At 52.7% G+C, this 25,811-nt stretch overlaps 1 protein-coding gene and 2 pseudogenes across 1 annotated transcript in view; 1 reads left to right on the forward strand and 2 right to left on the reverse strand.

Annotated features, from left to right (window-relative positions):
- The window catches only part of QSOX1 (quiescin sulfhydryl oxidase 1), a 41,826-nt gene extending 21,451 nt beyond the window's left edge, over nt 1-20,375 (reverse strand). Inside the window, 4 exon segments of the mRNA XM_007448533.1 lie at nt 510-612; nt 1,167-1,212; nt 10,757-10,857; nt 20,102-20,375. Of these exon segments, the coding sequence (XP_007448595.1) occupies nt 510-612; nt 1,167-1,212; nt 10,757-10,857; nt 20,102-20,375 (524 nt within the window).
- LOC103076769 (heterogeneous nuclear ribonucleoprotein A1 pseudogene) lies at nt 8,728-9,729 on the reverse strand (annotated as a pseudogene).
- A 3,037-nt stretch (nt 20,376-23,412) lies between the features above and the next one.
- Nucleotides 23,413-24,399, forward strand: LOC103078712 (heterogeneous nuclear ribonucleoprotein A1 pseudogene; annotated as a pseudogene).
- Nucleotides 24,400-25,811: the final 1,412 nt, after the last annotated feature.

Raw genomic sequence — 25,811 nt, forward strand, 5'->3', positions numbered from 1 at the left:
AGTCACCTCCCCATCCCCCGGTCACTGCTATGGCTCAGGAAATGAGCACCTTCATTTTACAGGGCTTTGTTCTTTTCAGTCCCCCATCCCCTTTCCTCTAAATGGCATCTGGTTTCCCTTTTTCCTCCCCACGCCCACCCTCTCAGGGACCCTCCCTGGGTTAGGTCATGTGAAATCCAGCTGCATCCCTCCGATATTTCAGGTTCTGAGAAGCAGCAGCAGGTATGACCCAGAGAACCCCGCCCGTCTTTTCCTTCCCACTGGGTGGGATGGGCCCTTGCATCCCCATCAGCCCCAGGAAGTCAGGGCTCCTCAGGTAGGACCTCCAGCAATGGGAAGCCCTCCACCAGCTGCTCCAGGCAGCTCTGGGCTCCGGTCCACTGGAGTGTCCACCACTCAGGCAACAGGAAGAACCAGCCCGGTCCCCAGCCCTGCTGTCCCCACTGTCCTCTCACTGCCAGGCCTGCCATCCTGCCACACTGCCCTGGGCCTGCCCCAGCCCCAAATACCTGGCAGGCTCCAGTGGGGGACAAGCGGAGGGCCACGTGTCACTATGGGACTCCAGGGCGTCAATGAGCCTCTCCCGCAGCGTCTGCACGTCAGCACCAGCCACTGTAAATGAAGATGGACACAGGCAAGGGGCGTGAAGAGAGGAGAATGAATCCCAGTGCCCTTGTCAGCTTGCCTCATGGAAGCAAAGGGCCCAGGGCATGAGCTGAGCAAAACAGAGCACATCTCAGTCCTCCTCTGTACGAGGGGCAGGGGCATCCCACCCCTGTGGTCCTAAGCATGGCAGGGGGACCCATCCCTCAGGGCAGGCGAGAGTCCCTCAGACCTGGGCCCTGAGGGCCCTCCCTACGCTATCTGGCTGCCCCTCTGGATGTCAACCCCACTTTGACAAGAAGGGCTATTCTGGGGACATGTGACCCTCCCTGCTTCCCAGATGGGCCCAAACGGAAGGGCTTCTTCAGCCTTGCTTTCCCAAAGGCATCTTCCAGGCTGGCTGGGAACGACATTTCCAGGAAAACACAAATTTGGCTTTCACTGGGGACCTCCTCACCCCGCAGACCTGGCTGGGCTCTCTTCACCCCAGGAGAAGCCCAGGCGAAAGAGGGGGAGAAAGATGCTAATGGCGCCAATGAGACCCCGCGAGCTGGGACACCCACCTGACAGTGTAGCTCCTGAGCCGGTCTTGGAAGAGGCCTTAAAGAACTGGAAGCAAACACACAGAAGAGTCAGTGGAGCTAAGAGCACAACACCCACGCCAGTTGAGCGCTCTATGTTTGAGACCCAGCTGCTTACTAAACGGGGTAACTTTGGGGAAATGACTTAACTTTTGTGAGCCTCAGTTTCTTCACCTGTAAAATGAGAGCAGGAGGTCTCTGCTCTTGGAGCGGGACCCTGGTTCCTCTCCCTGGTGTCCTGCATCTGATCCCCACCCTCACAGCTCTGGTGCACCCCGGGAAGCTGCGGCTCAGACACTTGGCTGAGGGGGGTCTGTTTCTACGAAGTGCCGGGACCCGGCACATAGGGACTAGAATATAGTTGCTCTATAAATAAGTGATGCAGACCCATCCGAAAAAATAAAGTGAAGTCACTTCATACCCCCCACGCACACCCTGGACAAGGTTAGCTGCTCTCTGAGGGGATCTGTCCTGGTTCCTTATCTTGGAAAAGGGGCAGCAAGGTTCATGTCTCTGGCCACCGAGGACTCCCAGCCTGGCTCAGCAGACACTCCAGAAGGGAGGGGTGTCCAGTTTGGTTCTACTGAGGGGTGGGCTTGAGCCCCTGAAGAGACAAGCCTTATTACAGACGGGCCAGTTTAACTCTCTCCCCATGTACATGACACCCAGGCCCAGTCTGTTGCCTCCCTGGGAGAGAGGACAGAGAGAACAGAGGACAACTCCTTAGAATTTGAGCTCCTGTCTAAACGGTGGGAGAGCTGCCAGAACTCTGGCTTGTGCTCTCCTGGGCTCAGGAGGTAACAGAGTTCAGTTGTCCTGAGAGATGGCCACTTAACTGCCTAGGGAAGAGCCTGCAGTCTGGGAAGAGGCCTCCTCTTGAGGTCCCTAACCTTGGGGCTACTTGTAGCCACCTTGGGCGTCTGCCGACTAGCACGGCTGCTCGGCCTTATCCCAAGCTGGTGGCTGAATGCAGGCCCTCAGGTCTACCGGACCTGGGTTCAAGGCCTGGCTCTGCTATGCTCTTGCTGTGTGACCTTGGGTACTCTATTAACCTCTCTGAACCTTCTCATCTTTAAGATGAGGATGACACCATCTACCTTGGAGAATTGCTGCGAGGATTCAATGACAATACATCCAAAGTGCTTAGCACTGTACCTGGTGCACACAGTAAGAAATCAATAAATGTTAACATTATCACTATTATATCATCATCAGCCCCTTCCCCTGTTCCATAGAAACACTAGGAAACACTGATCAGCTAGATCTGTCGGTTCTAGCCATTTGTAGGCAGAAAACTGAAATCTGGAGGCCACCTGCCCCCCTCTCCCACATGAACAACAAAGATGCAGAGAAGCCGCCCATCTCTCCCCACCTGCAACCTTCTCCCGCTACTGCTGACCTCACCTGGACCCTGTTTTATTCTCTCTCTACTTAGAGCATTAATATAAACTTTTATTCTGGGTGAAAACCAGCCACTGACACATGCCACATATATTCATAATAGTGTTCTTCGCAGTCACTCAATACATTTTGAATGAATAAAAGTATGCTTATGCTTGTAAAAACGAGCACAGTTTTCTAGGACTGTGACATGAAATCAAGTAGATAAAGCATGTTAAGGCATTTATGGGCTGACACTGTTTCTCAGGAACAAAATAAAAGACACACCTATTTGGGGTCTGGTTTGCTCACAGATAATAACTCAGAGGATGACCTTTACAGCTGCAGTTATTCACGGTGATGGTGCCCTTGTACAGACAGAATAGACTTCAACTTGCTTCCACAGGCATAAAAACATGACTGACATCCTGACGCCTTAAGCCATGTGGCTCTCCATGGCTACAGGTGTTACTGTCACAGCTACTGTAAAGTAGTGTGGTTGACTCTCCTTCAACCATCAGGTCTCCAAGATCTGAGCAGGTGCCTTATGAAAAGGGGCTGGCACTACTTCCATCCAAGGGCAGCCTCCCCAGACCCCAGCTGAGCCTTCTGAAGGCCCCAGCCGTGGGCAGTGGGGAGTCAGACAGGAGCCTGCAATAGGGGAGTGCAGGAATTCCAAGAGCTCCCCTCCTTCATGAGGTGCAGGGCTACAGGGAAGGCCCCCTCCTCTCTCCAGTTACTTCAGTCATGAAGCCTTCCCTTCTGTCCCCAGAAGCTTCCCAGCCACCTTCCAGAACAATGTCACCAAGTGAGGGCTGGTTCCCATACCTCACACTCTAGAGGAACTTTTTCCTATCAGTTAATCTCTCTTTCATCTTTCCCCTTGTCCACCAGCTCCTTCCCTATGCCTGCAAACAGGTTCAGATCCTCCTAATCTAAAGTTAAAAAAAAAAAAAAAAAAAGAACACGAAGGGATGGAGGATGGGAACAGAGGCTTCTCCAGTTTCTGCATGTCCCATTTCCCGGTGCCACCAAATTTCTCAAAACAGTGTCTGCCCTCAGTCCTCTCCCTTCCCGCGAAGCTGGCTGCGGCTCATGCCCCCACCACTCAGCTGGGACCACTCCAGAAAAGCTCGGCTGACCTTCTCTTTGGCTGGTCCAATGACCTTCCAGCCCTTCCTGCTCTCTCTGCAGTATCTGATGCTATCACTGCCCGTTTCTCCCCCGTCGGCCAGGGTTTTTTTTGTGCCACATCTTCCCGCCACTCTTCTTTGCCTTCATGTCAGCACCCTCCCTTGGTTTTCCTGACACTGCCCAGGCCTTCACGGCCACCTGCACAGCCTTCCCCTCGCCCTTGTCCCAGCTTTGCTCTGGACTCCTCTCCTGTGCCATCTCCTGCCCCCAGTTTCTCCTCCAGCCACGTGTCGCATCATGGCACTCTTCTGTTTAAAAAGCCCTGGGAGGCGCTGTCACAAACAAGGCGCTCAAGCTATGCTTTGGAATGAATGAGTGAATAAACGGGTGAATGGACAAACCAACCCATTGTCTGTCTCCCTTGCTGATGTCATCTACCTTGTCCAAATGGCTTGTGACCTGAACCCTGTCTCAGGTCCTCACCTGTCTTAACTTGTTTCTTCCAGGTGTCAGGGCAGCCCTCCCCCAGTACACACACACTCTGCAAGACTGAGTCACCCCTCCCACAACCTGTTTCTCCACCCATGTTCCTTCCCTCACCCAGTGATCGCCCTCCTCCCCATCACCCAGACCAGCATCTCCCTCTCCCACAATGCCTGTGGTCTGTGAACTTGACCTTTGTGACATCTCTTCTACAGTCCTTGAGACCAGTTGCCTTTTCTAGACCAGAGCCTACCACCTACTTCCTGGACCACTACAACTGTCTCTACCTGTCCCCACCTCATGCCCTCAGAAATGGTCATATGCTCCATCTTTTCAAATGATGGAGCCATCACCCTCACTGCCACCTTGTTTGGGTTTCTAAGGGACAGTTCTGGTCTGATCATGTCCCTCCTCCTCAAAGCCCTTCCATGACTCCCTACTGTCAAGGAATAATGTCCAAACTCAGAGCGTTCGAGGCCTTCCAGGATCTGCCTCCACCCACACTTACCTCCCACTGCCCCGCCCCCATTCCCTACATTTCAGCTACGATGGACTTGAACCCGCACTTCCCACCCACCCACCTCCCACCTGGGAGGGCAGGACTATAGCTTATTCACCTCTGCAAGCCCCACAGTGCCTGGCACAGTGTCTAGGACAGGGAAACACTCAAAGGACATCTGTTCAGTTGAACAGAGAATCTCTACCCTTTGATCAGCTTGGAAGCTCATGCAAAAATCACATTAAAATCGAGTCAGGGCACGTTTTTGTCCTCTTATTAATCTGCATCCTTATTAAGTCAGCTGTTGGAGGCGTGTGCCCTACCCTAGGGAAAGGGCCACCACTCCTTGGAAACAGGCAATTAAGACTCCAGCAGGGAGTTTCCTTTCCTCCAGAAGTGGTCAGCACCCAGTCCCTTTCCTCTCAACACCTGACACAGGAGCTCCTGCCCCTCCCCAACCATGGAGGCCCTGGAATCCTGTCTCCTCAAAGGCAGGTGACCAGATGGCATTGGGCAGGTCTTTACCAACCTATCCAGGAGCAACTGCCTTCCTGGGGGCCAAATAAGGCTAAACAGAAAGCACGCTTTGCAGTGGCAACCATCAATGGTACTGAATCCAAGCTTTCAAAACAAGTTTTAAGGACAGTGACCTCCAAATACCTTACAGTGGGCCTGCGAGGATGCACAAGCTTAACCATTCCTACCTTGTGGGCCATCAGTGGAGGAGAGACCTGGGAGAGGGCAGGTGACTGCTGAGAGGGGGGCCTATCGCCTTTTTCCAGAGAGAGGCAGGAGATGTCTTTCTGAGTCCTGTCCCCCTCCCTGACATCTCACAAGAGCCACAAAAGTAACAGCCCAGACGGTACTCCCCACTCCCAGCCTTGAATTCAAGGACTTGCCATCCCTGGGCTCCCTCCTTCCGGGGTCCTGCCTCAACCCCACCCAAGAGCCTCTGCTCCAGCCAGACCAGCCTTCTCAACTCCCCACACGGTTCCACCCACATCCTCTGCTCTCACATCCTGCCCGCATTCCTCCTCTCTCCCAGCCAAACTCCACCCACTCGGAAGTCCCCCTCCTCCGGGAACTCCTCCTCCCCCATGAAGTCCTCTCTGATGTGGGAAGGAAAGAACTCAGTGACCCCAGGCAAACTCCTCCTGCGTTCACCATGTACACATCACTCCCTGCCTGTCAACTAGCTGGGAGCTCTGAGTGCCCTTGTGTGCAGCGCCTTCCTGTCTGGCCGGCCTCGCTTATGTTTCTGGCCAAGGCCTACAGGTCTGGCTTCTCCATGATGATGAGCACAGTGCTGTGCCCCGAGCAAACATTCACTCAACAGCTGTTGATGGATGTACTGCCTCAAATGGGGTATCACAGAGGGGCTACCACGAGCCCATAGGGCAACAGGAAGGAAGACAACTAACATTTATGGATTTGGCTAATACCACAGTGTCTTGGCACTCTCACACGTAAGACCTCATTTCATAGTTGGCAACAATCCTGTTAGGTAGATATTATCATCCCATTTTTCAGACAAAGTAACTGAGGCCAGCGGCTAGGGCATTAAATGACTTCCTGAGTCACAGTAAGCAGGGGAGCCAGGATTTGAACTCGTGTCAATTATCTCCTCAGAATCTTGCAAAGGGAAGACTTCTGTCCTCTCCCACCCAATGCTGCTGCTTCCTGTAATCTTGATCCCAGCCAGGCCTTTGGCTACAAAGGGTCCTACTCCATTACCCACTGAGGGGCACTCCTGCAGCCCACTGGCAAAGCCTCTACCCCTGAAGTTCCAGCCTCTAGGTCCCCAAGCTCCAGCCAAAACCAGCTTTAAGCTACCTTTCCCTCCCTCCCCTCTGTTCTCTTCCAGATGGGCACCGGCTCCAGTCTGATAGGGCCCTGACACAGCTGGCCTGCCTTGCAGGGCCAGTTGTTTGCTAAACAGGCTGGGCTGGTAGAAGGTCACTGTTTGCTCACGGAGACAAGGCGCAGGAGGCAGAGGAAAGGGACAATGACACATGTTACTGGGAGTGGCCATACTCTTGTACGGGCCTGTCCCTGTCATACCCACGACACTCACTCCCCCTGTTCAACACACGCCCTCATCTTAGAGCTCTCAGCCTTGATGGGTGGGAGTGAGGACAGGCTCCAGTCCCCAGGGGATGGCAGACAGGTGCAGGGCCATCTCTCTGGCCTGCTGGCAGCCAGCAGGTGTACTGCTCGGTACACCTGCTCGGGTGTACTGCTTCCCAGGGAGTCCAGCCACACAGCCCACATGCACACCGGGCTCTCAACCAGCCAGAATCTCTGGAGATCTGGAATCTGAGTCGTGTTTTCCAAACACTAGAAGTAATCTAGTGGTAAGTTGTAAAATCAAGTTAGTGAATCACAGCCAGTACTTTTTAAAAAATACATAGAACACAAAATAGCATGTACTGCACTTACGAAGAATATTTTATGAAACACTTGTTTTAGGGATAACAGATACAAACCAACTTCTGGATCTCACTGTAAATGTTGTAGGTCACAGTAACAATGTTTGAAAGCCACTGCTTAGGGCCTTAGAACAGAGACTGATCAGGAGCTAGAACCACTTGCACCCTGGACCAGAGCCCTAAGGACAGGGCACAGAGCCCCTCTCCCTGCTGAAACTGAAGTGCAGGCTCCTCAGGAGAGGCTGGGAGGTCACAACACTGGTCTCTGGAGCTTACCAGCCCAGCTCAGCCCAGCCCAGCCAGATGCCACCAGTGTGAGGGCAGTTAAGGAGCCCAGCTTAGGGCCCTGCCAGCACCCCTCCCACAGCAGGATGGGCAGTTGAGGAGATGATTAGTCACTTGGGGCACTCAGGCTGTGTGTGCTGAATGACTCAGATAGGTGCTGAGAAGCTTCTGGATCTCCCGACATACCTGAGCCATCTCCTTCCAACCCCCCGAGCCCCAGCCTCTTTCAGACAGAAACAGAATGCCCCAGGCACCAGCCCCCACCGAACCCCCACAGGATGTCCCGACCTGGCCACGGGACCAATGCCAACCCCCTTCCCCTGTGCAGGGACTCCTGCTGCCACACTGATCTTGCCCCAGCTTCCCGTGTGGGGCTGCTTGCCCTACCTCAGCAGAAGGAACAGAGGGCTCCGTCCTCCCCTTGGAGAGTAATTTTGAACATTTTAAGTTACACATCTTGGGGCCAAGGATAGGACAATGGCCTGTCATGGAAGCCTTTTACTTAAAAGAGACAGTTGACAAACAATGTCTCCGCTGCCACCTCTAAATGATACGGCAGTAGCTGTTGGCTCAGGACACTTCCCCAGGCCAGCTGAATGGGGGCTTGGGCCCTGACCCTAAGTGGTAACAGGAGTGTGGGAGGGAGCTCTCCGGGGCTGTGGAAACTCTGAACCCAGCAGGATTTCACTGGCCGTGAGAACAGAAAGGTCACATGGAGTTAGAGCTGGACCTTGCTGGAGGGGCCTGGGGCCTTGCTCTCCAGATAAATTCTCCTGGCGTCATCAGGCTCAGATATGGTTCATGGTTCTGCCTGGCAACTGAAGCCCCTGAACTCAGAGATATCTTGTTCCAGGGACAATGCTTGGCTTTTCAGTCTTCAAAGGCATTTCCTGATTATTCTTTTTTTTTTTTTTTTTTAAAGACACATTTACTCAGATCTGAGTAATATTCCATTGTATATATGTACCACATCTTCTTTTTTCTTTTTTTTTAAAAAAAGACATTTATTCAGCGTCATGATCAGACTATTACATTTAGCAATCAACAGCATGGGTGCAAAAAATATATATATATATACATTAAAACGCTTTGTTGGAATGCTTTACACTTTCCACAGAACAGAAACTAAAATAACCTGTTATACAATTAGTCACAAACACAGTGCTCGAGTGTTTTTGCCCATACACATGGGTATTGTCTAAAACATGTCTTCTTTGTAGCAGCTAGGCTCTGCCACCACTGTGCTTGGCTGAGTTCACAAATCTGTTGTAACCTGTAGCTTCCCTGTCACTTCTCTGGCTATCCTCTCCTGCTAAGCTTTGTTTCCTGGCAATCAAAACCTGCCACTGCCATAGCTACTGCTGCTGCTGGAACCACCATAGCCACCTTGGTTTTGGGGTTTGGCAAAGTATTGGCCTCCACCACCATAGGGGCCAGAACTTCTGCCTCCAAAGTTTCCTCCTTTCATGGGTCCAAAATTTGAAGATTGATTGTTGTAACTGCCAGAATCATCGTAGCTTCCACCACCTCCAAAACTGCTTCCATCGTTACCAAATCCATTATAGCCGTCCCCACTGCCACCACAGCCGCCACCACTGCGGCTGCCACCAAAGCCAGCTCGACCACTGAAGTTTCCTCCACGACCAAAGCTGTCATTCCCACCAAAACCCCCTCCACGACCACCACCAAAGTTTCCAGAACCACTTCGACCTCTTTGGCTGGATGAGGCACTAGCTGTCTCTTGCTGAGATAGGGCTTTCCTTACTTCACAGTTGTGGCCATTCACAGTGTGGTATTTCTGAATGACAACCTTGTCTACAGAGTCACGGTCATCAAAGGTTACAAAAGCAAAGCCTCTCTTTTTGCCACTGCCTCGATCAGTCATGATTTCAATCACTTCAGTTTTCCCATACTGTTCAAAATAATCTCTTAGGTGATGTTCTTCAGGGTCTCCTTTAATGCCACCAACAGAAATCTTTTTCACAGTTAAGTGGGCACCAGGTCTTTGAGAATCTTCTCTTGAGACGGCCCTCTTTGGTTCCCCAACTCTTCCATCCACCTCGTGTGGCCTTGCCTTCATGGCCGCACCCACCTCCTCCACAGTGGCATGTGTGACAACCCCGAAGCCTCTGGAGCGCCTGGTGCTTGGATCCCTCGTTACTGCACAGTCTGTGAGCGCTCCCCGCTGCTCACAATGGCTCCTCAGACTGTCATCGGTTGTTTCCAAGCTCAAACCTCCGATGCAGAGCTTCCGCAGCTGTTCGGGCTCTTTGGGTGACTCTGACTTAGACACGACGGCAGTGGAGGCGGCGGGCGGGGGCGGGCAGGGAGACATCAACGATGCTTACTCGGCGGCGTCCATGGGCAGAAAGGAGATCTACCAAACGTACCTGCTGATTATTCTTAGTGGCCACAGAGGAAATTGCTTTTCTAGATGCCATTCTGGTGGGAGCAGGCTAATTATTTATAGGTGGAGAGAGAGATTTGGATTTGGATTCTTTAATTTGGAAGAGAAATAACTGGATTACGGCTGGGCCTGAGCTCTGGGGAGGGTGCTAAGTATAATGGCACAGCCTTGCTGCTCTGGGCTTCCCAGGGCCTCTGATGTGAGAGCCTTGGAAGTTGTCCAGATGTTAATTAAGTGGTTGGTGCCCCGCGGTGGGCAGGTTGGCAGGCAAGGCCTCATCAGAGAGCTCATGCTACTTGCAGCCAGAGCCGGGGTGACGGGGCCCTCGTGTGTTGGATGTGATGTCTTTCATGATGGAGATCCCTGCTGCCCGAGGCACTGGGCTAAGGCTCTCTTGCCCGGTCACTTCTGAGCCTCTTGGATTCAAGGCACTTGCCTGATGAGGATGAGGCTGGCCAGTTGTCTCAGGGGACCTTTTCTGGTGGACCATGAGACCCCCTGAGTCTGATCCTGCCTACAGGTGGGTCAGAGCCTAAAGCCTGGTTTTACAGGGTTTAGATCAGCCCTCTAAGGCTGGGAGGTCAGGCGGGAGAGGAATTGATTGGAAAGAGGCCCCTGGGGGCTGGGAGCTCTCACCAGCTCAGGTGATGATCAGTTCTCACAGCTACAATCTGCCCATCCCAACACAACCACACACAGCCCCTTTTCCTTATAATGGGGAGAATGTGCCAGACCAAGTGAGCCTCTTTCTTTTCTGCCTCCCAGCTCACAATCCCTTTCTGCCTCTAAATAGGTACGTGCTCCAGGGGCTGTGATTCAAGCAGGTCAAGCCCAGGAGCCTGGGAGGACACCACAGAGCCCAGCAGTCAGGCAGACACCAGGGAAGCATGGAGCAGCTGACAATGTGCTCCGACAGCACTGCCCCCAAGCCCGCTCACCCCTCCTGGTCACACACCCTCACAGTCGGGAAGCCAGTGATGTTGAAGTCTCTGCAGACTGCGATGTTGGTCTGCTGAGCACAGTCCAGGGCAGCGAGATTCAGCACCGGCCTCCAACCTGAAAGGACAAAAAAAAAAACCCGAGGTAAGTAAGAGGGGCTGGCACCTCTGCCTGCTGACATCGCCCACGCAACACCCCACCGCCACTAGTGCCCACGGCACCTGCCTCCAAAGCTCTTAGGAGAAAGGTCACCCCTTCCTCAAAACACGGCCTCTGAGATAGTTGGGTTATTCTGCATTTAGCCTGTGCTTAGGACACGGTTAAATAGCACCAGTAACCCACTCAGAACAGCAAGCTGTGTCCCCCGTTGTTCTGCAGTGGGGGAGGGGCACAGGGGCTGGAGGAGCTGAAGAGAGGTATGAGATGAGCCTGGCCCTCTTGGGGAAAAGCCCCTGGGATACTGCCTCTGTCTCTGCTGCCCTCTAGAGAGGATCAGTTCCAGAAGGGTGAAGAGCACGCCTCAGGAGTGCTGAGTTCCCCCATGGACCCTCAGTGAAGGCCTCTGAGGCCAGAGGTAGTGGCCATCAGCCCAGCTTGGGTGGATGGGACACAGGGTGGTGGGGACCGGCCCCCCGGCCAGAGGTGGAGGCAGAAGTCCAAGGGAAGAAGGCGAAGACACCTGGGATCTAGAAGCCACAGGGAAAGAAGCCCTGAGGCCAGAGTCTGGAAGATAAGAGCTCCCCAGGCCGGCTGCCTGGGCACCCTGCTCCTTCATCAGGCCCCAGGCCACAAGGCCTCCCTCCGCTGGAACTTACTGGCAGAGAGAACAATGGCACCGTTCTGGGCCACAGCTCCGGCTCTGGGAAACAGAAAACAAACTCATCTACCGGGCAGGCCTCCTGAGCTCCGGTTCCAGGTCAGGTGCCCCGGGAGCACCTACCAAAGTGCCACACTACAGTGAGGCTGCTCCCGCCGGGATGGAGGATGTGCACATGAAGCTGCACAGACGGTGAGCTGGCAATGCACTGGTGCCACGCCGTGTGGCACGGGGCTGTGAAGGAACGTGGCCGCAGGGGAGACCAACCCTGGGCACCAAGCAGGGCCCTGGCAGGAAAGGCGAGAACCGAGTGGAGCCCTGACCGTCAGTCCAGGTGACAGGCAACCAGGGCACGGGGTGAGCAGACGAGGACGGGAGAGTGGACAGGGCTGCAGAGGCGACGCCGCGGGAAGGCAGGCAGGGGCCAGCATGGGCGTGCCGGCCTGGGGTTCAGGGCTGGCTCCCCAGCACCCTCCCCAACGCGGACATCTCCAGGCCGATGAGGGAAGGGGCAAGCCTGCCTGAGGAGTGGGGGAGGGCACACATGCTCCCCACAGGGCCCTACCCCTCCCATCTGGAGCACAGGATGGGGTGGGTGGACTTACACAGGCAGCTCACGCAGAACTCGCTAATGACAGAAGACTAATATCCAAATAACATCCCTGAGACCTGTGGCTTTGCCGGCACCTCTTACCTCGCCCCAGAACCTGTCCCTTACAACATCTGAAAAACCACTATTTCCAAAGGCATCAGAGCTCCCGGAACCGTTTATGCCCAGGGGAGGAGTGTCACCCTCACTTCCACGACAGATGTATGGAAGAGCCAGGATGCCTCCCAGACACCCCTGACCCATCCCTCAAAGGAAAGGCTCCGAAGGTTCAGAGCAACTAAGCTGGTCCTTCTTGGGGTGACACGAGGGAGGGGGGCCTGGCACTGTGAGGCAGGCCAGAGGCAACACCCGCTCCCTCCCCAGCCCCTCTCCCCTTCTCCTTTCTTGCTGGCTATGGACTCTGGGCACTGAATCCTGGTGGGAGGGAGGGAGTGGGGATGGGGGAGTGGGGTGTGAATGGAAATGTTCAGCAGAGACAGGTGAGCCACACACTACGATGCCATTTCCCCAACATCCCCTGCTACCCCATCTCACCAAACCCCCTTCTGGGGAGCTCTTGGCTCCCCTAGCACAGGAGGGCAACAGTTTGAGCTACAAATACACGCCAACCTGAATGGCCTGCATCCTTCAGCTTTACATCTAGCTGGAAGGGCAGCCTGCTGTGGTCAGTCACCAGGGTCTGCTCCACACTGGGCTCAGCACAGCATCCCTCCTGCCCTTCCTGACACTCTGCTCTCCCCTGACCCCTCCCCCACTGTCAGCACCACGTAGGAGGGACAGAGTCAGGCAGTCCAGCCACGCGGAACCAATAATCCCAACCAGCTTCCTGTCCTGTCCACCCTCCCTCCCGAGTCTCTTCCTGCCCTCCCCCATGTCTCCTCTCCCCACCCCCGGGTTCTTTACCTCTCACGTCGCCTCTAACCCAACCTCCTAGTGAGCTAGTGCAGGGTTTCTTGTCCAAATGAAATGTCTCATTTCCCTCCTGGCCAAGGTTGTAATATGCTCCATCACCAGCCTACCCAGCCACCAGTGATCTTTTCTATCTGCAGATCTATGTCACTCTCTACTCAATATTCTTTGGTGGCTCCCATTGCCTCCAGAAGAAAACTCAACAGGCAGCAGGCCATTCTTAATCTGGTCCCTCCCCACCCAGCTTCCTCTTACCATTTCCCCAAATTATGCTCCAGGAACGCTGAAAGTTTTCTCCTTCCTTGAAAGCACAATGCTCATCTAGGCTACTCCCACAGCCACCTCTACCCTCCCAACAAACTCCCAGTTGTCAGGTACAACTCAGTTTGAACGGGATTCTTCCCCCCAGGAAGAGCTGCCTTCCAAGCCCAAGGCTCAGGACCCTGTTCTCGTTTCCACCACACAGTTACACGCCTGTCCATCCCTAAATGTCTCTTCATCCTTGCATCCTCCTTGCCTAGCTTCCCCATTATCCTGCACACAATAGGTGCTCAGTGACTATCGACTGAATTACACAACTGACCCAGTCCCGGGGCCGCTACAGGGCTGGAACATCTTCTCTCAGCCTTACTCTATCCTCAGGTCCAGGCAGGGGGTGAGGTTAATGGCCATCACCTGTGAATGCAGGAGAAGTGAGCTGCCCAGGGATGGGGTTTTGCCCTGGATCACAGGCAGAGCACCCCAGGCCTCCTTTCTATGGCTCCTCTCCTGCCCAAGGGAGGCCCAGCAGAGGGTGGGAAGCACAGGTCACCCTGTAGGGTCATCTGGCACATTTCAGGCTTGGCTCCAGCTCTGCATCTAGGGCTTTTTTCAGGGAGACCCCCAGGAGAGGCCCGGCTGTTCCCAAAAGAATCAGCAAGTCAATTAGACCTAAGCGTAGAAGAGTGGCACTTTTGTGTCCTTCCACCAGTGAGGGCCCCTGGCAGGGGGTCTCATAAGGCCACTTGGCAGGGACCAAGGACAGCAGGCCTCAACCACTCCACTCCTCTCTCCAAGAGTGCAGGCCGCCATCCCTCGGGCCAGAGTGGTTGTTTGCTGCCCGCTGGGGCATGAGGCTCTGAAGGCACAGGGAGAGGAGAGGACAGAAAGCTAGTGTTCAGCGAGCGTCCACAGATTTTGTGTCCTCCAGATTTGTGTCCTCCAGAAAATCTGTCCTCCAGATTCTCCCACTCCACCACCGCCATTGGAGGTGGGCACCATTTTACCCGCTTTACAAACGAGGACAGAGACCAAGAGACCTCCAAGTGGTCCCAGGGCTACCAGACCCAAAACCCCACTTTTGTCTCTCTGCCTCACCAGGGTCAGGATGCTACCTTTATACTTTTGCTGTCTGCTCCAGTCACAACCTTCCCCATGAGAGAGAAAATGGTTAAGACAGTTTCCTCTTCTAGCTACATACCATTCTCTGTAACGCCCAAGAGTTGGTCAAGTATCATAGACTCAGCCTTTACTTAGATGATAGTGATACCAGGCATATACAGAGTTTATCATGTGCCCAACGTATGTAGTTTAATGTGCGCAGCTACGCTATGAAGAAAGTAAGGAGGTATTTATTCATCTCTAGACCTGATTTCCTAGACTGTAAAATAGAGATCAGATAACTGTGCCCGAAGCACACAACTAATCAGTCGTGAACGTGGGATCTGAACCCAGGATCTGAGCCTCCCCGGTGGTCTCAAGAGGGCCCAGGACACAACAGAGAGCTTCTCTATTCCCAGCCAGGAAACTCAGAGGGGACAGGGTGGGGTGGGTGTTAGTAATGGGGATGGAGGCGGGAGGTGATGCCTGAGAGTTCTCAGCTCCCAGCTCCTGGAAGGTCCATGACTCCTTTCTCTTTATGCCTTGATTCCCTGTACCTCCACGAAATGGAACCGGTGCCTCTTCTTACCAGCTCCAGCCCGAGGAGGAGGGGGAGGGGGAGCCTGGGGCCGGTCAGGTGCTGGGAGAGTCCGGGCTGAGAAATGTTTCCCAGGAATATCAACGTCAATACCTTAATGAGCCATAATGACCTATAAAGCTCTGTTTTGACCCTAATCACTGCAGGCCTGACTATTCGTCATTCTAGTAACAGTACCAGGAATAGAGAGGACCCTTACCTGGGTGCTCCACTGGTAAAGCAAAGCTGCATTTACGGGAAGTGCACTGCTGTCAAAGAGGTACAGAGCTGGGTGAGAGAGGCTTTTTAAAGTGTCAGGTGACTTAATACCACAACCCGCAGGCCTAACACCAAAAGGATTAGCAGTCTCAGTCCAGCCCTACTCTTAGGGAGAAAAAAAACTTTCCTGGTGCAATTACTGCCTTGGCAAAGTAATCTCCCCACTGACAGAGTAAATGAGCAAATGGAGCGGACGGGAGGGGAGGTTAAGTATAGGCAGCACAGCTGCGGACCCTGGGTGGCGGGACAGGGGATGCTTTCTGGTGAGGGGGATGGGCTCCTTCTGGAGTCACAGGCGGCACACCCACCCCACTCACAAGGCCAGGAAGGGGCACTGGACCCAGAGTCACAGGGCTTGCAGACAGCTGCAACTGGTCGAAGCACCATGAGCTCCACATGTCTCCTCTCTGGGTCTCCGTTTCCTCACTGGTCACACGAGGGCCAAGATGAAGGTGTCTCAAGTCCTTCCCAGCTCTGACAACCACGGGGGTGCCGGATGGCAAAACACTCTCGCCAAGAAGCATGGCCGTGAGGCCTCTGAGTGCTAAGCAGCTTGGGCCTCTATTAAGGCAGGGGCCAGACCCACCCAAACCACAAGAGCCAGTCAGGTCGAGAGGTCAGAACGAGACCCCCGCCTGAGTCTCCGGGAGTCCTCCTGACACAGGGAGTTGGCCAGGCCTATGCCATTACCACGACATCCCTTCCTCCTTGTTGCTGGCTTCTGGGCAGTGAGGTCACGACATGGACAAAACGCCTTCCCCGCCCCTCACACCTGGATGACACCCCAGGTCTGAGTCAAGAGGAGCCACGGCAGCCCCAGAAGACCTGGTCACTCACAGCCTCATCTGGAATCCTGTGAGGCTTGTGCCATCGGTCTGCATGAGTGGTCAGTGAGCTGCTACCCTGCGCCAGGCTCTGCACTAGTAGCGCACGGGTACAAGCAGGAGAGGACGGCCCTGGGAGAGAAAAGGAGGAAACCCACACTGCTTGCTGTCACTCAACACCCACGCCTTACAAATCTCATCTCCACACTCTGCACAGGTCCTTTTTCCACCTGGAGTACCTTCCTCCTTCTCCCCCCTCTCCACCTGCCCAGGCTCTGGAGAGTCAGGAAGAGCTGGGTTCAAGAACCTCCTCCAGGGACTTCCCTGGTGGCACAGTGGTTAAGAATCTGCCTGCCAATGCAGGGGATACAGGTTCAAGCCCTGGTCTGGGAAGATGCCACATGCCGCGGAGCAACTAAGCCCGTGAGCCACAACTACTGAGCCCATGAGCCACAGCTATTGAGCCAGTGTGCCACAACTACTGAAGCCCACGGGCCTAGAGCCCATGCTCCACAACAAGAGAAGCCACTGCAAAGAGAAGCCTGCGCACCACAACCAAGAGTAGCCCCCACTCGCTGCAACAAGAGAAAGCTTGCACACAGCAACAAAGACCCAACGCAGCCAAAAATAAATAAATAGATAAATAAATTTATTAAAAAAAAAAAAAGAACCTCCTCCAGGGACTTCCCTGGTGGTCCAGTGGTTAAGACACTGTGCTTCCACTGCAGTGGGTGTGGGTTTGATCCCTGGTCTGGGAACTGAGATACCACATGCTGCATGGTGGGGCCAAAAATAGAAAAATAAAAAAAGAACCCCCTCCAGCATCTGTGTAATCTTGGGCAAGTTACTTATCGGTTAAAAAAAAAATAAAGGCTATCTTGCTCAGATATTTTCTCATAAAGATTATATACAACAGTGGCCTATAAAGGCCCTTAGCACAGTGCCTGGCATAAGGCAAGTGTATAATAAATAACTGCTTAGATAAAGGCCTTTGGTGACCAGGCCTCTGTGACTTTCCCCTTCCCTGAATTCCCAAAACAAGAAATGACTGAGTTACGCTCTTTTGACCCTTTTCAAATACAGCTTCTTACTGGTGCCAATTTCCCTGCTGTGTGATTTACCCAATAGCAATATAAACAATGCTTTGCACACAGAGGTCACTCAACAAGTATTTGCTGATTGATTAGCCAGTGATGAGGACTGAAGGTCTAAAATGAACACAATCAATTTCCCAAACACATGGTGAGGCAGTGAGAGCTGCTCTGGAATAGAAAGGGGTGAGCCAGATCCTTAGAAACAAGCGCTCTGCCCCAGGGTAACAACTGCCCCAGAGAACCTAGCCTACAATTTACTGAAGAAATGAGCCCTGGCCAGTCAGATTAAATGCCTGAGGCCACTTGGGCAGGGTTGCAAAATTCTTCTCTCCCCTCATGACCTTCCACAGTCTCACTGCTCCTACCCAAGGCATTTATACCAGTGGCAGAGGGCAGGGGCCACAGGCCCATGGGCCCAGGGTGGTGCGAGAGCAACCCTCTGCTGGCCCACGACCAAACTTTCTCAAGGAACCTCAGAATACAGAGATGTTAAAGGGCCTCACCAGGAAACACCTCCTTGGATTGGAGTGGAAGCACTCTTTATCATTGCAGGCCAACACCAGGTTTGGCCAGCGCTCCCCCCAACATGATCTTGCTTAGGGGGCTGACACCTCCATGGTTCATGGGAGACTTCCAGTTCTCACCTGAATCTCCCATCTCCCATGGACTGTGGCTCATCTCTACAGACACCATTTTCCTTTCTGAGGTTAAGTTTTGATTTGCTTTTTTTAGGGAAACTCTCACTCCATGCACCGGGGAGCAGACCCCTTTGGGAAGTGGCAACCCTCATCCAGGAGCAGGCTGGGTCAGTATCTGGATGTGCAATTCATTGGAAAACTCTGGGCTGCCAGAGGCCAAACCCATGAGTCAGCTGGAAGCTAATCTTTCTGTCCAGCATTCTCAAGATGTAAGCATCTTCTAGATTGAGTCCACCTGCGGCCCTTAAGGGACTTTTATGGCCTCAAAGTGTAAACTGATGTAGGAATTTTTATGACGTTCAGGCCCACAGTGTCCCCTGAACACCTAGTGCCCCTCAGGTGTTCCAGCTCCAAGTTCAACACCCTTCCTACCTCCTGCCCTGGCCAGATGTGCTGACATCACTGAAATGATGCAGTGTGAAGAGCTGCTGAGAAATGGCACATTCAAGTGATGGGACCAGAGAGGCATGCAGACAAGTGTCTGCGTGTAAACTGGAGGGAAAATGGTTTATCGGTTTTGTTTAAAAATAACTTTCCGGGCCTCCCTGGTGGCGCAGTGGTTGAGAGTCCGCCTGCCGATGCAGGGGACGCAGATTCGTGCCCCGGTCCGGGAAGATCCCACATGCCGCGGAGCGGCTGGGCCCGTGAGCCATGGCCGCTGGGCCTGCGCGTCCGGAGCCTGTGCTCCGCAACGGGAGAGGCCACAACAATGAGAGACCCGCATACCACAAAAAAAAAAAAAAACCTTTCCAAGACCATATGGCTAACAGATGATACATCTTTCCATCTAACCACTTCAGGAACCACCTTGCAAGCTGCTCAAGGGAAGAAGCAGCCTGAGTTTGAAAACCAACATCTACAAATACACTACTCTACCGCAAAGAGTTGAGTGTATCAAGAAAACGGCACAGCAGGGGAACAACAGTTCCAGTTCTTCCCTCTCCAGGAAGAGGCCTACCGCCCTAAGATGCCTCATTCAGTGACCGCTGAGGGTCAGCAGCCCTGCTAGGGCCCTAGCACCACCTAGTTATCAGGAAATAACTCCATTCAGAGGGAGCAAATCAGAAGCAAACCACTACCATCACGCCACGCCAGCCCCGCCAAATACCCACTACCTGGTCTAGGCAGATGGATGACACCACAGGGATCATCCTGTGCAAAGGAAACTCTGAATTAATACACATCAAGTACTCACTCAGGAAGGTGTCTGACATACAATACAGTAAGCACTCAATAAATATTCATTACTATTGTTGCCATATTTACTCAGCTCCAATCTTAAGTTTTTAAAAACATTAACCTTTCTATAATGGAGTACACCTTTAAATCTCTATACATCTATTAGCGGTCGGTCGTCTTATCCCTCTACTCCTCCGGCTGTTAGTAAATGAATGGTGGGTCTCACGATTGACAGTCTCTTAGAATGAAGGAAATACGGTATTAGTGGTCAGGCCAATGAAGGGGAAAATGGAGCAAGGGCCAAACCCACACCAAGAGGCTGCCCTCAGTCGGGCCTCTGGGCTCACAGGTTGAAGCAGAAGGAGAAGGTGCAGAAGGAGGGGGAGAGAGAAGGATGTGGCCCAGAAGCTAAGGAGCTGGAGGCAGCAGGTCAGGAGCGGCCGGGAAACAGGAAACAGGGAAACTCTGCCTCAAAGATACAGCTGAGAAAGGAAGTCTACGTAACAGCAGGGTCTACTAGCCAACGGGTGGGGAAAGGAAGGAGGGAGTGGGAATAGGGGCGGCGGCAGAATGAGTATCAGTTCTTTTTCTCCCCAACACTGATCCCACCGCAGCTGGGGAACTTGGTAGGAAGGGGTCTGCCACAAGGCTGAACTACAGGAAGCCGTCAGGTGTCAGGGAGGAGGAACAAAGGAGACCACGTCGCAGGTATGGGGGCCATAAGCTGGCAGAAGACTGACAAGGAAAGCAGAGCAGGTCTGGGGACCCAGACCGCGGGGACGGGGAGAAAACTCGGGACACCGGCCAAGGGGTAAAAGAAAGGGAGGGGCGGGAGCTAAAGTTGGAGCTGAGGGCTGAGAAACTGGGGGGAACTGGGAGGGGCAGAGAGGAAGATGAGCGGAGGTGACAGGCAGGAGGAAGCGGAGAGAGTTGAAGGGGCCTCCGTGAGGCAGGTGGCGGGGATCCGCCGGGTGGGGCGAGGGGAGCGAGCCTTCCCCCGCACCCAGTTTCTCACCTTTGACGTCTTTGGCCAGCGCCTTCCACGTCGGGGCGAAGGCGATGCAGTGGCCGCACCAGGAGGCGAAGAACTCCACCGCCCAGGCGCTGTGGGAGCCCAGCACGGCGTCGCGCAGGGTGCCAGCCTGTAGCAGCTTCAGCGGGTCGGAGGGCGAGTAGAGCGCCGAGCGCGGGGCTGCGCCAGCGCCGGGCACCACCAGCAGCAGCGACAGCAGCAGCAGCAGCAGCAGCAGCGACGGCTGCGGCCCGGAGCCGCGTCCACAGCACTCCATCCTCTGCAGCTGCGCGGAGTCCACCACTGCGCTCAAGTTTCGGACGACTTAGTGCCGGGTGCCTCCGCCGCACCTCTTGTCTCCGTCGCGGGGAGGAGCCACGTGACCCCGCCCACCGTGGGCTGGTGCCGCCCCTTTCCCCGCCCCGCCCCGCCCCGCCCGTCGGCCAGTGGGCAGGAAAGCCGATGAGGGACGAAAACCGGAACCGGACGCTAGAGTCCGGGCCCGGCTGCGAGCGCCCCCTTCGCAGTCCGCCGAGACCTCAGAGCTAGTCGGGTTCCCGCCTCGGCCGCAGGAGGAGGGGAGCTCAGCCCAGGCCCCGGAGCGCCCCCCCCCCGCCAAATGATAGGTGTGGGACTCTGCCCGCGTTCCTGTCGCTTTTGGCGACTCCGGGAAGTCATTTGGCTTCTCACAGGCCCCGTATCCAACGGGAAAAGAGACCGTTGGAATAGATTGGACCGATTTATGCCGTTCCCAGAAAGTTCTGGGGATCCCACCAAGCGATAAGAAGTTGTGAATTAGAAGCACGCGGGAGAGAAGGACGTGTGGTAGGACAGTCTCTGAGTCTGTGGCCACCATGACGCCACGGGGATCAGATGTGCCCACACCCCACACTCCCCAACGCCTGTGATCATCTAAGGAAAATATTATTTGAGGGCTTCCTAATTATGAATTAGAGGCCCCCTTCCATTTTAGGCTGGGCTGGATTGGCGTGGTCCATTGGGTGGAATCAGAGTTTCCTCAGCACGCAGGTCTGGCCACCTCAGGTTGTTAGGACGATTCCTCCAACTGGGGCTCCCAGCAGCCCAGGTACCCCACATCTAACTCTCCAGCCTACACACAGATCTCCATATTCACTTACATATCCCTCTCACGAGTAACCTGATAACTAATCTTGTGTTCATGTGTACTAAAGTGTTGATGATTAATTTTCTGTGGTCTACCTTTCGTAGTTCCAGTGCTGAGTTATCTTAACAGGAGCAGGTGTTCCTCGGTGTTGTCACGTGATCTTTTCCCTTTGTGTCTTCTGGGTTAGGCCACCTCACCTGTAAGCCATCTGAGACTAGATTTGTTATTCATTCAACATTTACTGAGTGGTTTCTTTGTGCCAGGCACTGCTCTAGGTACTAAGGCTGAGGCAGTAAATAAAACCAAGACTCTACAGTCATGGAACTTACATTCTAGTGTGGATAGGGATAGAGAGATGTAAATGTAGATCCTATGTTGACAAAGGCTATGAAGACATGTGCAATAGGGTAAGAATAAAGTGACAGAGGAAGTGGTATTTTATTTTAGACAGGGAGGTCAGTGATGGGCCCATCCCTGATATTTGCAGGGCCAGGGTAAATCGTGCAAATGGAGGCACACATATCATATGTCTACATAATTTAAAATTATAAACCAATTTAAACTGTTATGTAAAATTCCTGTCCTTTCATGGTGACAAGTATACCTTCATAATAATCTGGAAGGCCAAACTTAAGTTTAGAAATCTCGGACTTCCCCCAAGATGTGCATTGGAATGGGGCTGCTTAGGTGGTAACTGGTCCCTGGCCCTCAACCTTCCTCCTACTCTTTGCACCCCAGCTCTATCCCATACTTAAGGGGAACTTGTGCTCACACCTATAGCATCCCTGTCTGCACATCTGAGCTCCATCTATACCTCCAGCAAATAGCCGCTCCTTGGTTCCTTAAGAGAACAGACCTTGGGAAAAGGCTGATGCAGTCTCTAGAAGCTGGCCTGGTGCTACTGCAGTAGGGAGTTCTAGGGTCTCATGCACCCGCAGTATGATCTAAAAGGGGTGAGGCACAGGGGCTTTGGGTGGACTCATCCCCTTGGCCCATGGTCTTCTAGCTCTGTGGAAAGAGGCGTGGCTGGAAGAGGGCCAGAGAGCTCAGAAGACAAGGTAGGGGCTCCTCCTGCCCCAGTCTTAAGGCAGTTCTAACGGGATAACATTTGAGACAAAGACCCAAATGAAGAATGGGAGGGAAACTTGTGGCAATGTGAGATAAGAGCATTCCAGGCAGAGATCTGGAAGTTGGAGCCTTTGCTCCCTTCATGAATTCGTATTCTCTGTGCCTGAACAGAGAATAGGCTTTGAACATATTCTCAAGTTCAAAGTCTTGAACTGCATAGATAGTCTCCTAGCAACCCTGGATTCCAAGGGGTGGACGTACCCCAGCGGCTAAATCAGGGGCCAGGAAAAGTCAAGTGGCTTCACATGTCTCTATTGTTAAAAAATGTTATAGTTATCTTCCCCAGGGAATTCCCTGGGAATTAAGGGGACAGTTTTGGCTAAACAAGAAGAGCACCTGGGAAGCACAGCTCACATAAGTACGCAAAGATTTGCTTGTTCACATGTCTATTTCAGAACATCAGAAATGGAAAAGAATACAAATGATTTGAATGGAATAGATAAAGTTTCTTGGCAATGGGGCCAAAGAAATTAGCCTTGAGAGTTGTAAAATCTGAGGCTTCAATATCTCAGAACAGCAATACAGGGATTTTTTTTCTTTTTTTTTTGCGGTACGTGGGCCTCTCACTGTTGTGGCCTCTCCCGTTGCGGAGCGCAGGCTCCGGACATGCAGGCTCAGTGGCCATGGCATGGAAAATCTGAGGCTTCAATATCTCAGAACAGCAATACAGGGATTTTTTTTCTTTTTTTTTTGCGGTACGTGGGCCTCTCACTGTTGTGGCCTCTCCCGTTGCGGAGCACAGGCTCCGGACATGCAGGCTCAGTGGCCATGGCTCACGGGCCCAGCCGCTCCGCGGCATGTGGGATCTTCCTGGACCGGGGCACGAACCCGTGTCCCCTGCATCGACAGGCAGACTCTCAGCCACTGCGCCACCAGGGAAGCCCAATACAGGGATTTTCAACTTTAAGTCTTGGATGTCTGTTCGAACAGAATCTTAAAAGGAGTCTCCAATAAAAGCAAGCTGCCCATAAACAGAGGGATGGATAAAGAAGATGTGGTCAAGAGATACATTCGGTAGATCTCCTTTCTGCCCATGGATGCCGCCGAGTAAGCATCGTTGATGTCTCCCCCCGCCTCCACTGCCGTCGTGTCTAAGTCAGAGTCACCCAAAGAGCCCGAACAGCTGCGGAAGCTCTGCATCGGAGGTTTGAGCTTTGAAACAACCGATGACAGTCTGAGGAGCCATTGTGAGCAGCGGGGAGCGCTCACAGACTGTGCAGTAACGAGGGATCCAAGCACCAGGCGCTCCAGAGGCTTCGGGGTTGTCACACATGCCACTGTGGAGGAGGTGGGTGCGGCCATGAAGGCAAGGCCACACGAGGTGGATGGAAGAGTTGGGGAACCAAAGAGGGCCGTCTCAAGAGAAGATTCTCAAAGACCTGGTGCCCACTTAACTGTGAAAAAGATTTCTGTTGGTGGCATTAAAGGAGACCCTGAAGAACATCACCTAAGAGATTATTTTGAACAGTATGGGAAAACTGAAGTGATTGAAATCATGACTGATCGAGGCAGTGGCAAAAAGAGAGGCTTTGCTTTTGTAACCTTTGATGACCGTGACTCTGTAGACAAGGTTGTCATTCAGAAATACCACACTGTGAATGGCCACAACTGTGAAGTAAGGAAAGCCCTATCTCAGCAAGAGACAGCTAGTGCCTCATCCAGCCAAAGAGGTCGAAGTGGTTCTGGAAACTTTGGTGGTGGTCGTGGAGGGGGTTTTGGTGGGAATGACAGCTTTGGTCGTGGAGGAAACTTCAGTGGTCGAGCTGGCTTTGGTGGCAGCCGCAGTGGTGGCGGCTGTGGTGGCAGTGGGGACGGCTATAATGGATTTGGTAACGATGGAAGCAGTTTTGGAGGTGGTGGAAGCTACGATGATTCTGGCAGTTACAACAATCAATCTTCAAATTTTGGACCCATGAAAGGAGGAAACTTTGGAGGCAGAAGTTCTGGCCCCTATGGTGGTGGAGGCCAATACTTTGCCAAACCCCAAAACCAAGGTGGCTATGGTGGTTCCAGCAGCAGCAGTAGCTATGGCAGTGGCAGGTTTTGATTGCCAGGAAACAAAGCTTAGCAGGAGAGGATAGCCAGAGAAGTGACAGGGAAGCTACAGGTTACAACAGATTTGTGAACTCAGCCAAGCACAGTGGTGGCAGAGCCTAGCTGCTACAAAGAAGACATGTTTTAGACAATACCCATGTGTATGGGCAAAAACACTCGAGCACTGTGTTTGTGACTAATTGTATAACAGGTTATTTTAGTTTCTGTTCTGTGGAAAGTGTAAAGCATTCCAACAAAGCGTTTTAATGTATATATATATATATTTTTTGCACCCATGCTGTTGATTGCTAAATGTAATAGTCTGATCATGACGCTGAATAAATGTCTTTTTTTAAAAAAAAAGAAAAAAGAAGATGTGGTACATATATACAATGGAATATTACTCAGCATAAAAAAGAACAAAATAATGCCATTTGCAGCAACATGGATGAACCTAGAGATTGTCATACTGAGTGAAGTAAGTCAGCCATAGAAAGACAAATATCATATGATATCACTTATATGTGGAATCTAAAAAAAGGGGGTACAGGGCTTCCCTAGTGGCGCAGTGGTTGAGAGTCCACCTGCCGATGCAGGGGATGCAGGTTCGTGCCCCGGTCTGGGAAGATCATATGATATCGCTTACTTGTGGAATCAAAAAAAGGGTACATGGGCTTCCCTGGTGGTGCAGTGGTTGAGAATCCGCCTGCCGATGCAGGGGACCCGGGTTCGTGCCCCGGTCCGGGAAGATCCCACATGCCGCGGAGCAGCTGGGCCCGTGAGCCATGGCCACTGAGCCTGCGCGTCCGGAGCCTGTGCTCCACAACGGGAGAGGCCACAGCAGTGAGAGGCCCGCGTACCGCAAAAAAAAAAAAAAAAAGGGGGTACAAATGAACTTACTTATGAAACAGAAGTAAAGTCACAGAGGTAGAAAACAAACTTATGGTTACCAGGGAATAAATTGGGGGGAGGGAAAATTGGGAGATTGGGACTGACATATACACACTACTATATATAAAATAGATAACTAATAAGAACCTGCTGTATAGCACAGGGAACTCTACTCAATAGTCTGTAATGGCCTACATGGGAAAAGAACCTTATAAAAAAAAAGAGTGGATGTCTGTATAACTGATTCACTTTGCTGTACATCTGAAACTAACACAACATTGTAAATCAACTATACTCCAAAAAGAGTTTTTTTAATAAAAAATAAAATTAAAAAAAAGCAAGATGAAAGTTGTGACCTACAGCAATAACCACTTTCTGTGGTCCATGGGGCTTCTTGGGAACCCCAGGGCTCCACAGGCTACCATTGGAAAACCACTGGTCTAGAACTGAAAGCAGAAAACATAAGTATCACAACTTCCCTGCTTGCCCTTCCAGGAGCTTCCTGGGATGAAAAGGTGGCAGAGAAGGAAATCT

Source organism: Lipotes vexillifer, unplaced genomic scaffold, assembly GCF_000442215.2.
Source record: "Lipotes vexillifer unplaced genomic scaffold, Lipotes_vexillifer_v1.1 scaffold76, whole genome shotgun sequence".
Classification (NCBI taxonomy): domain Eukaryota; kingdom Metazoa; phylum Chordata; class Mammalia; order Artiodactyla; family Lipotidae; genus Lipotes; species Lipotes vexillifer.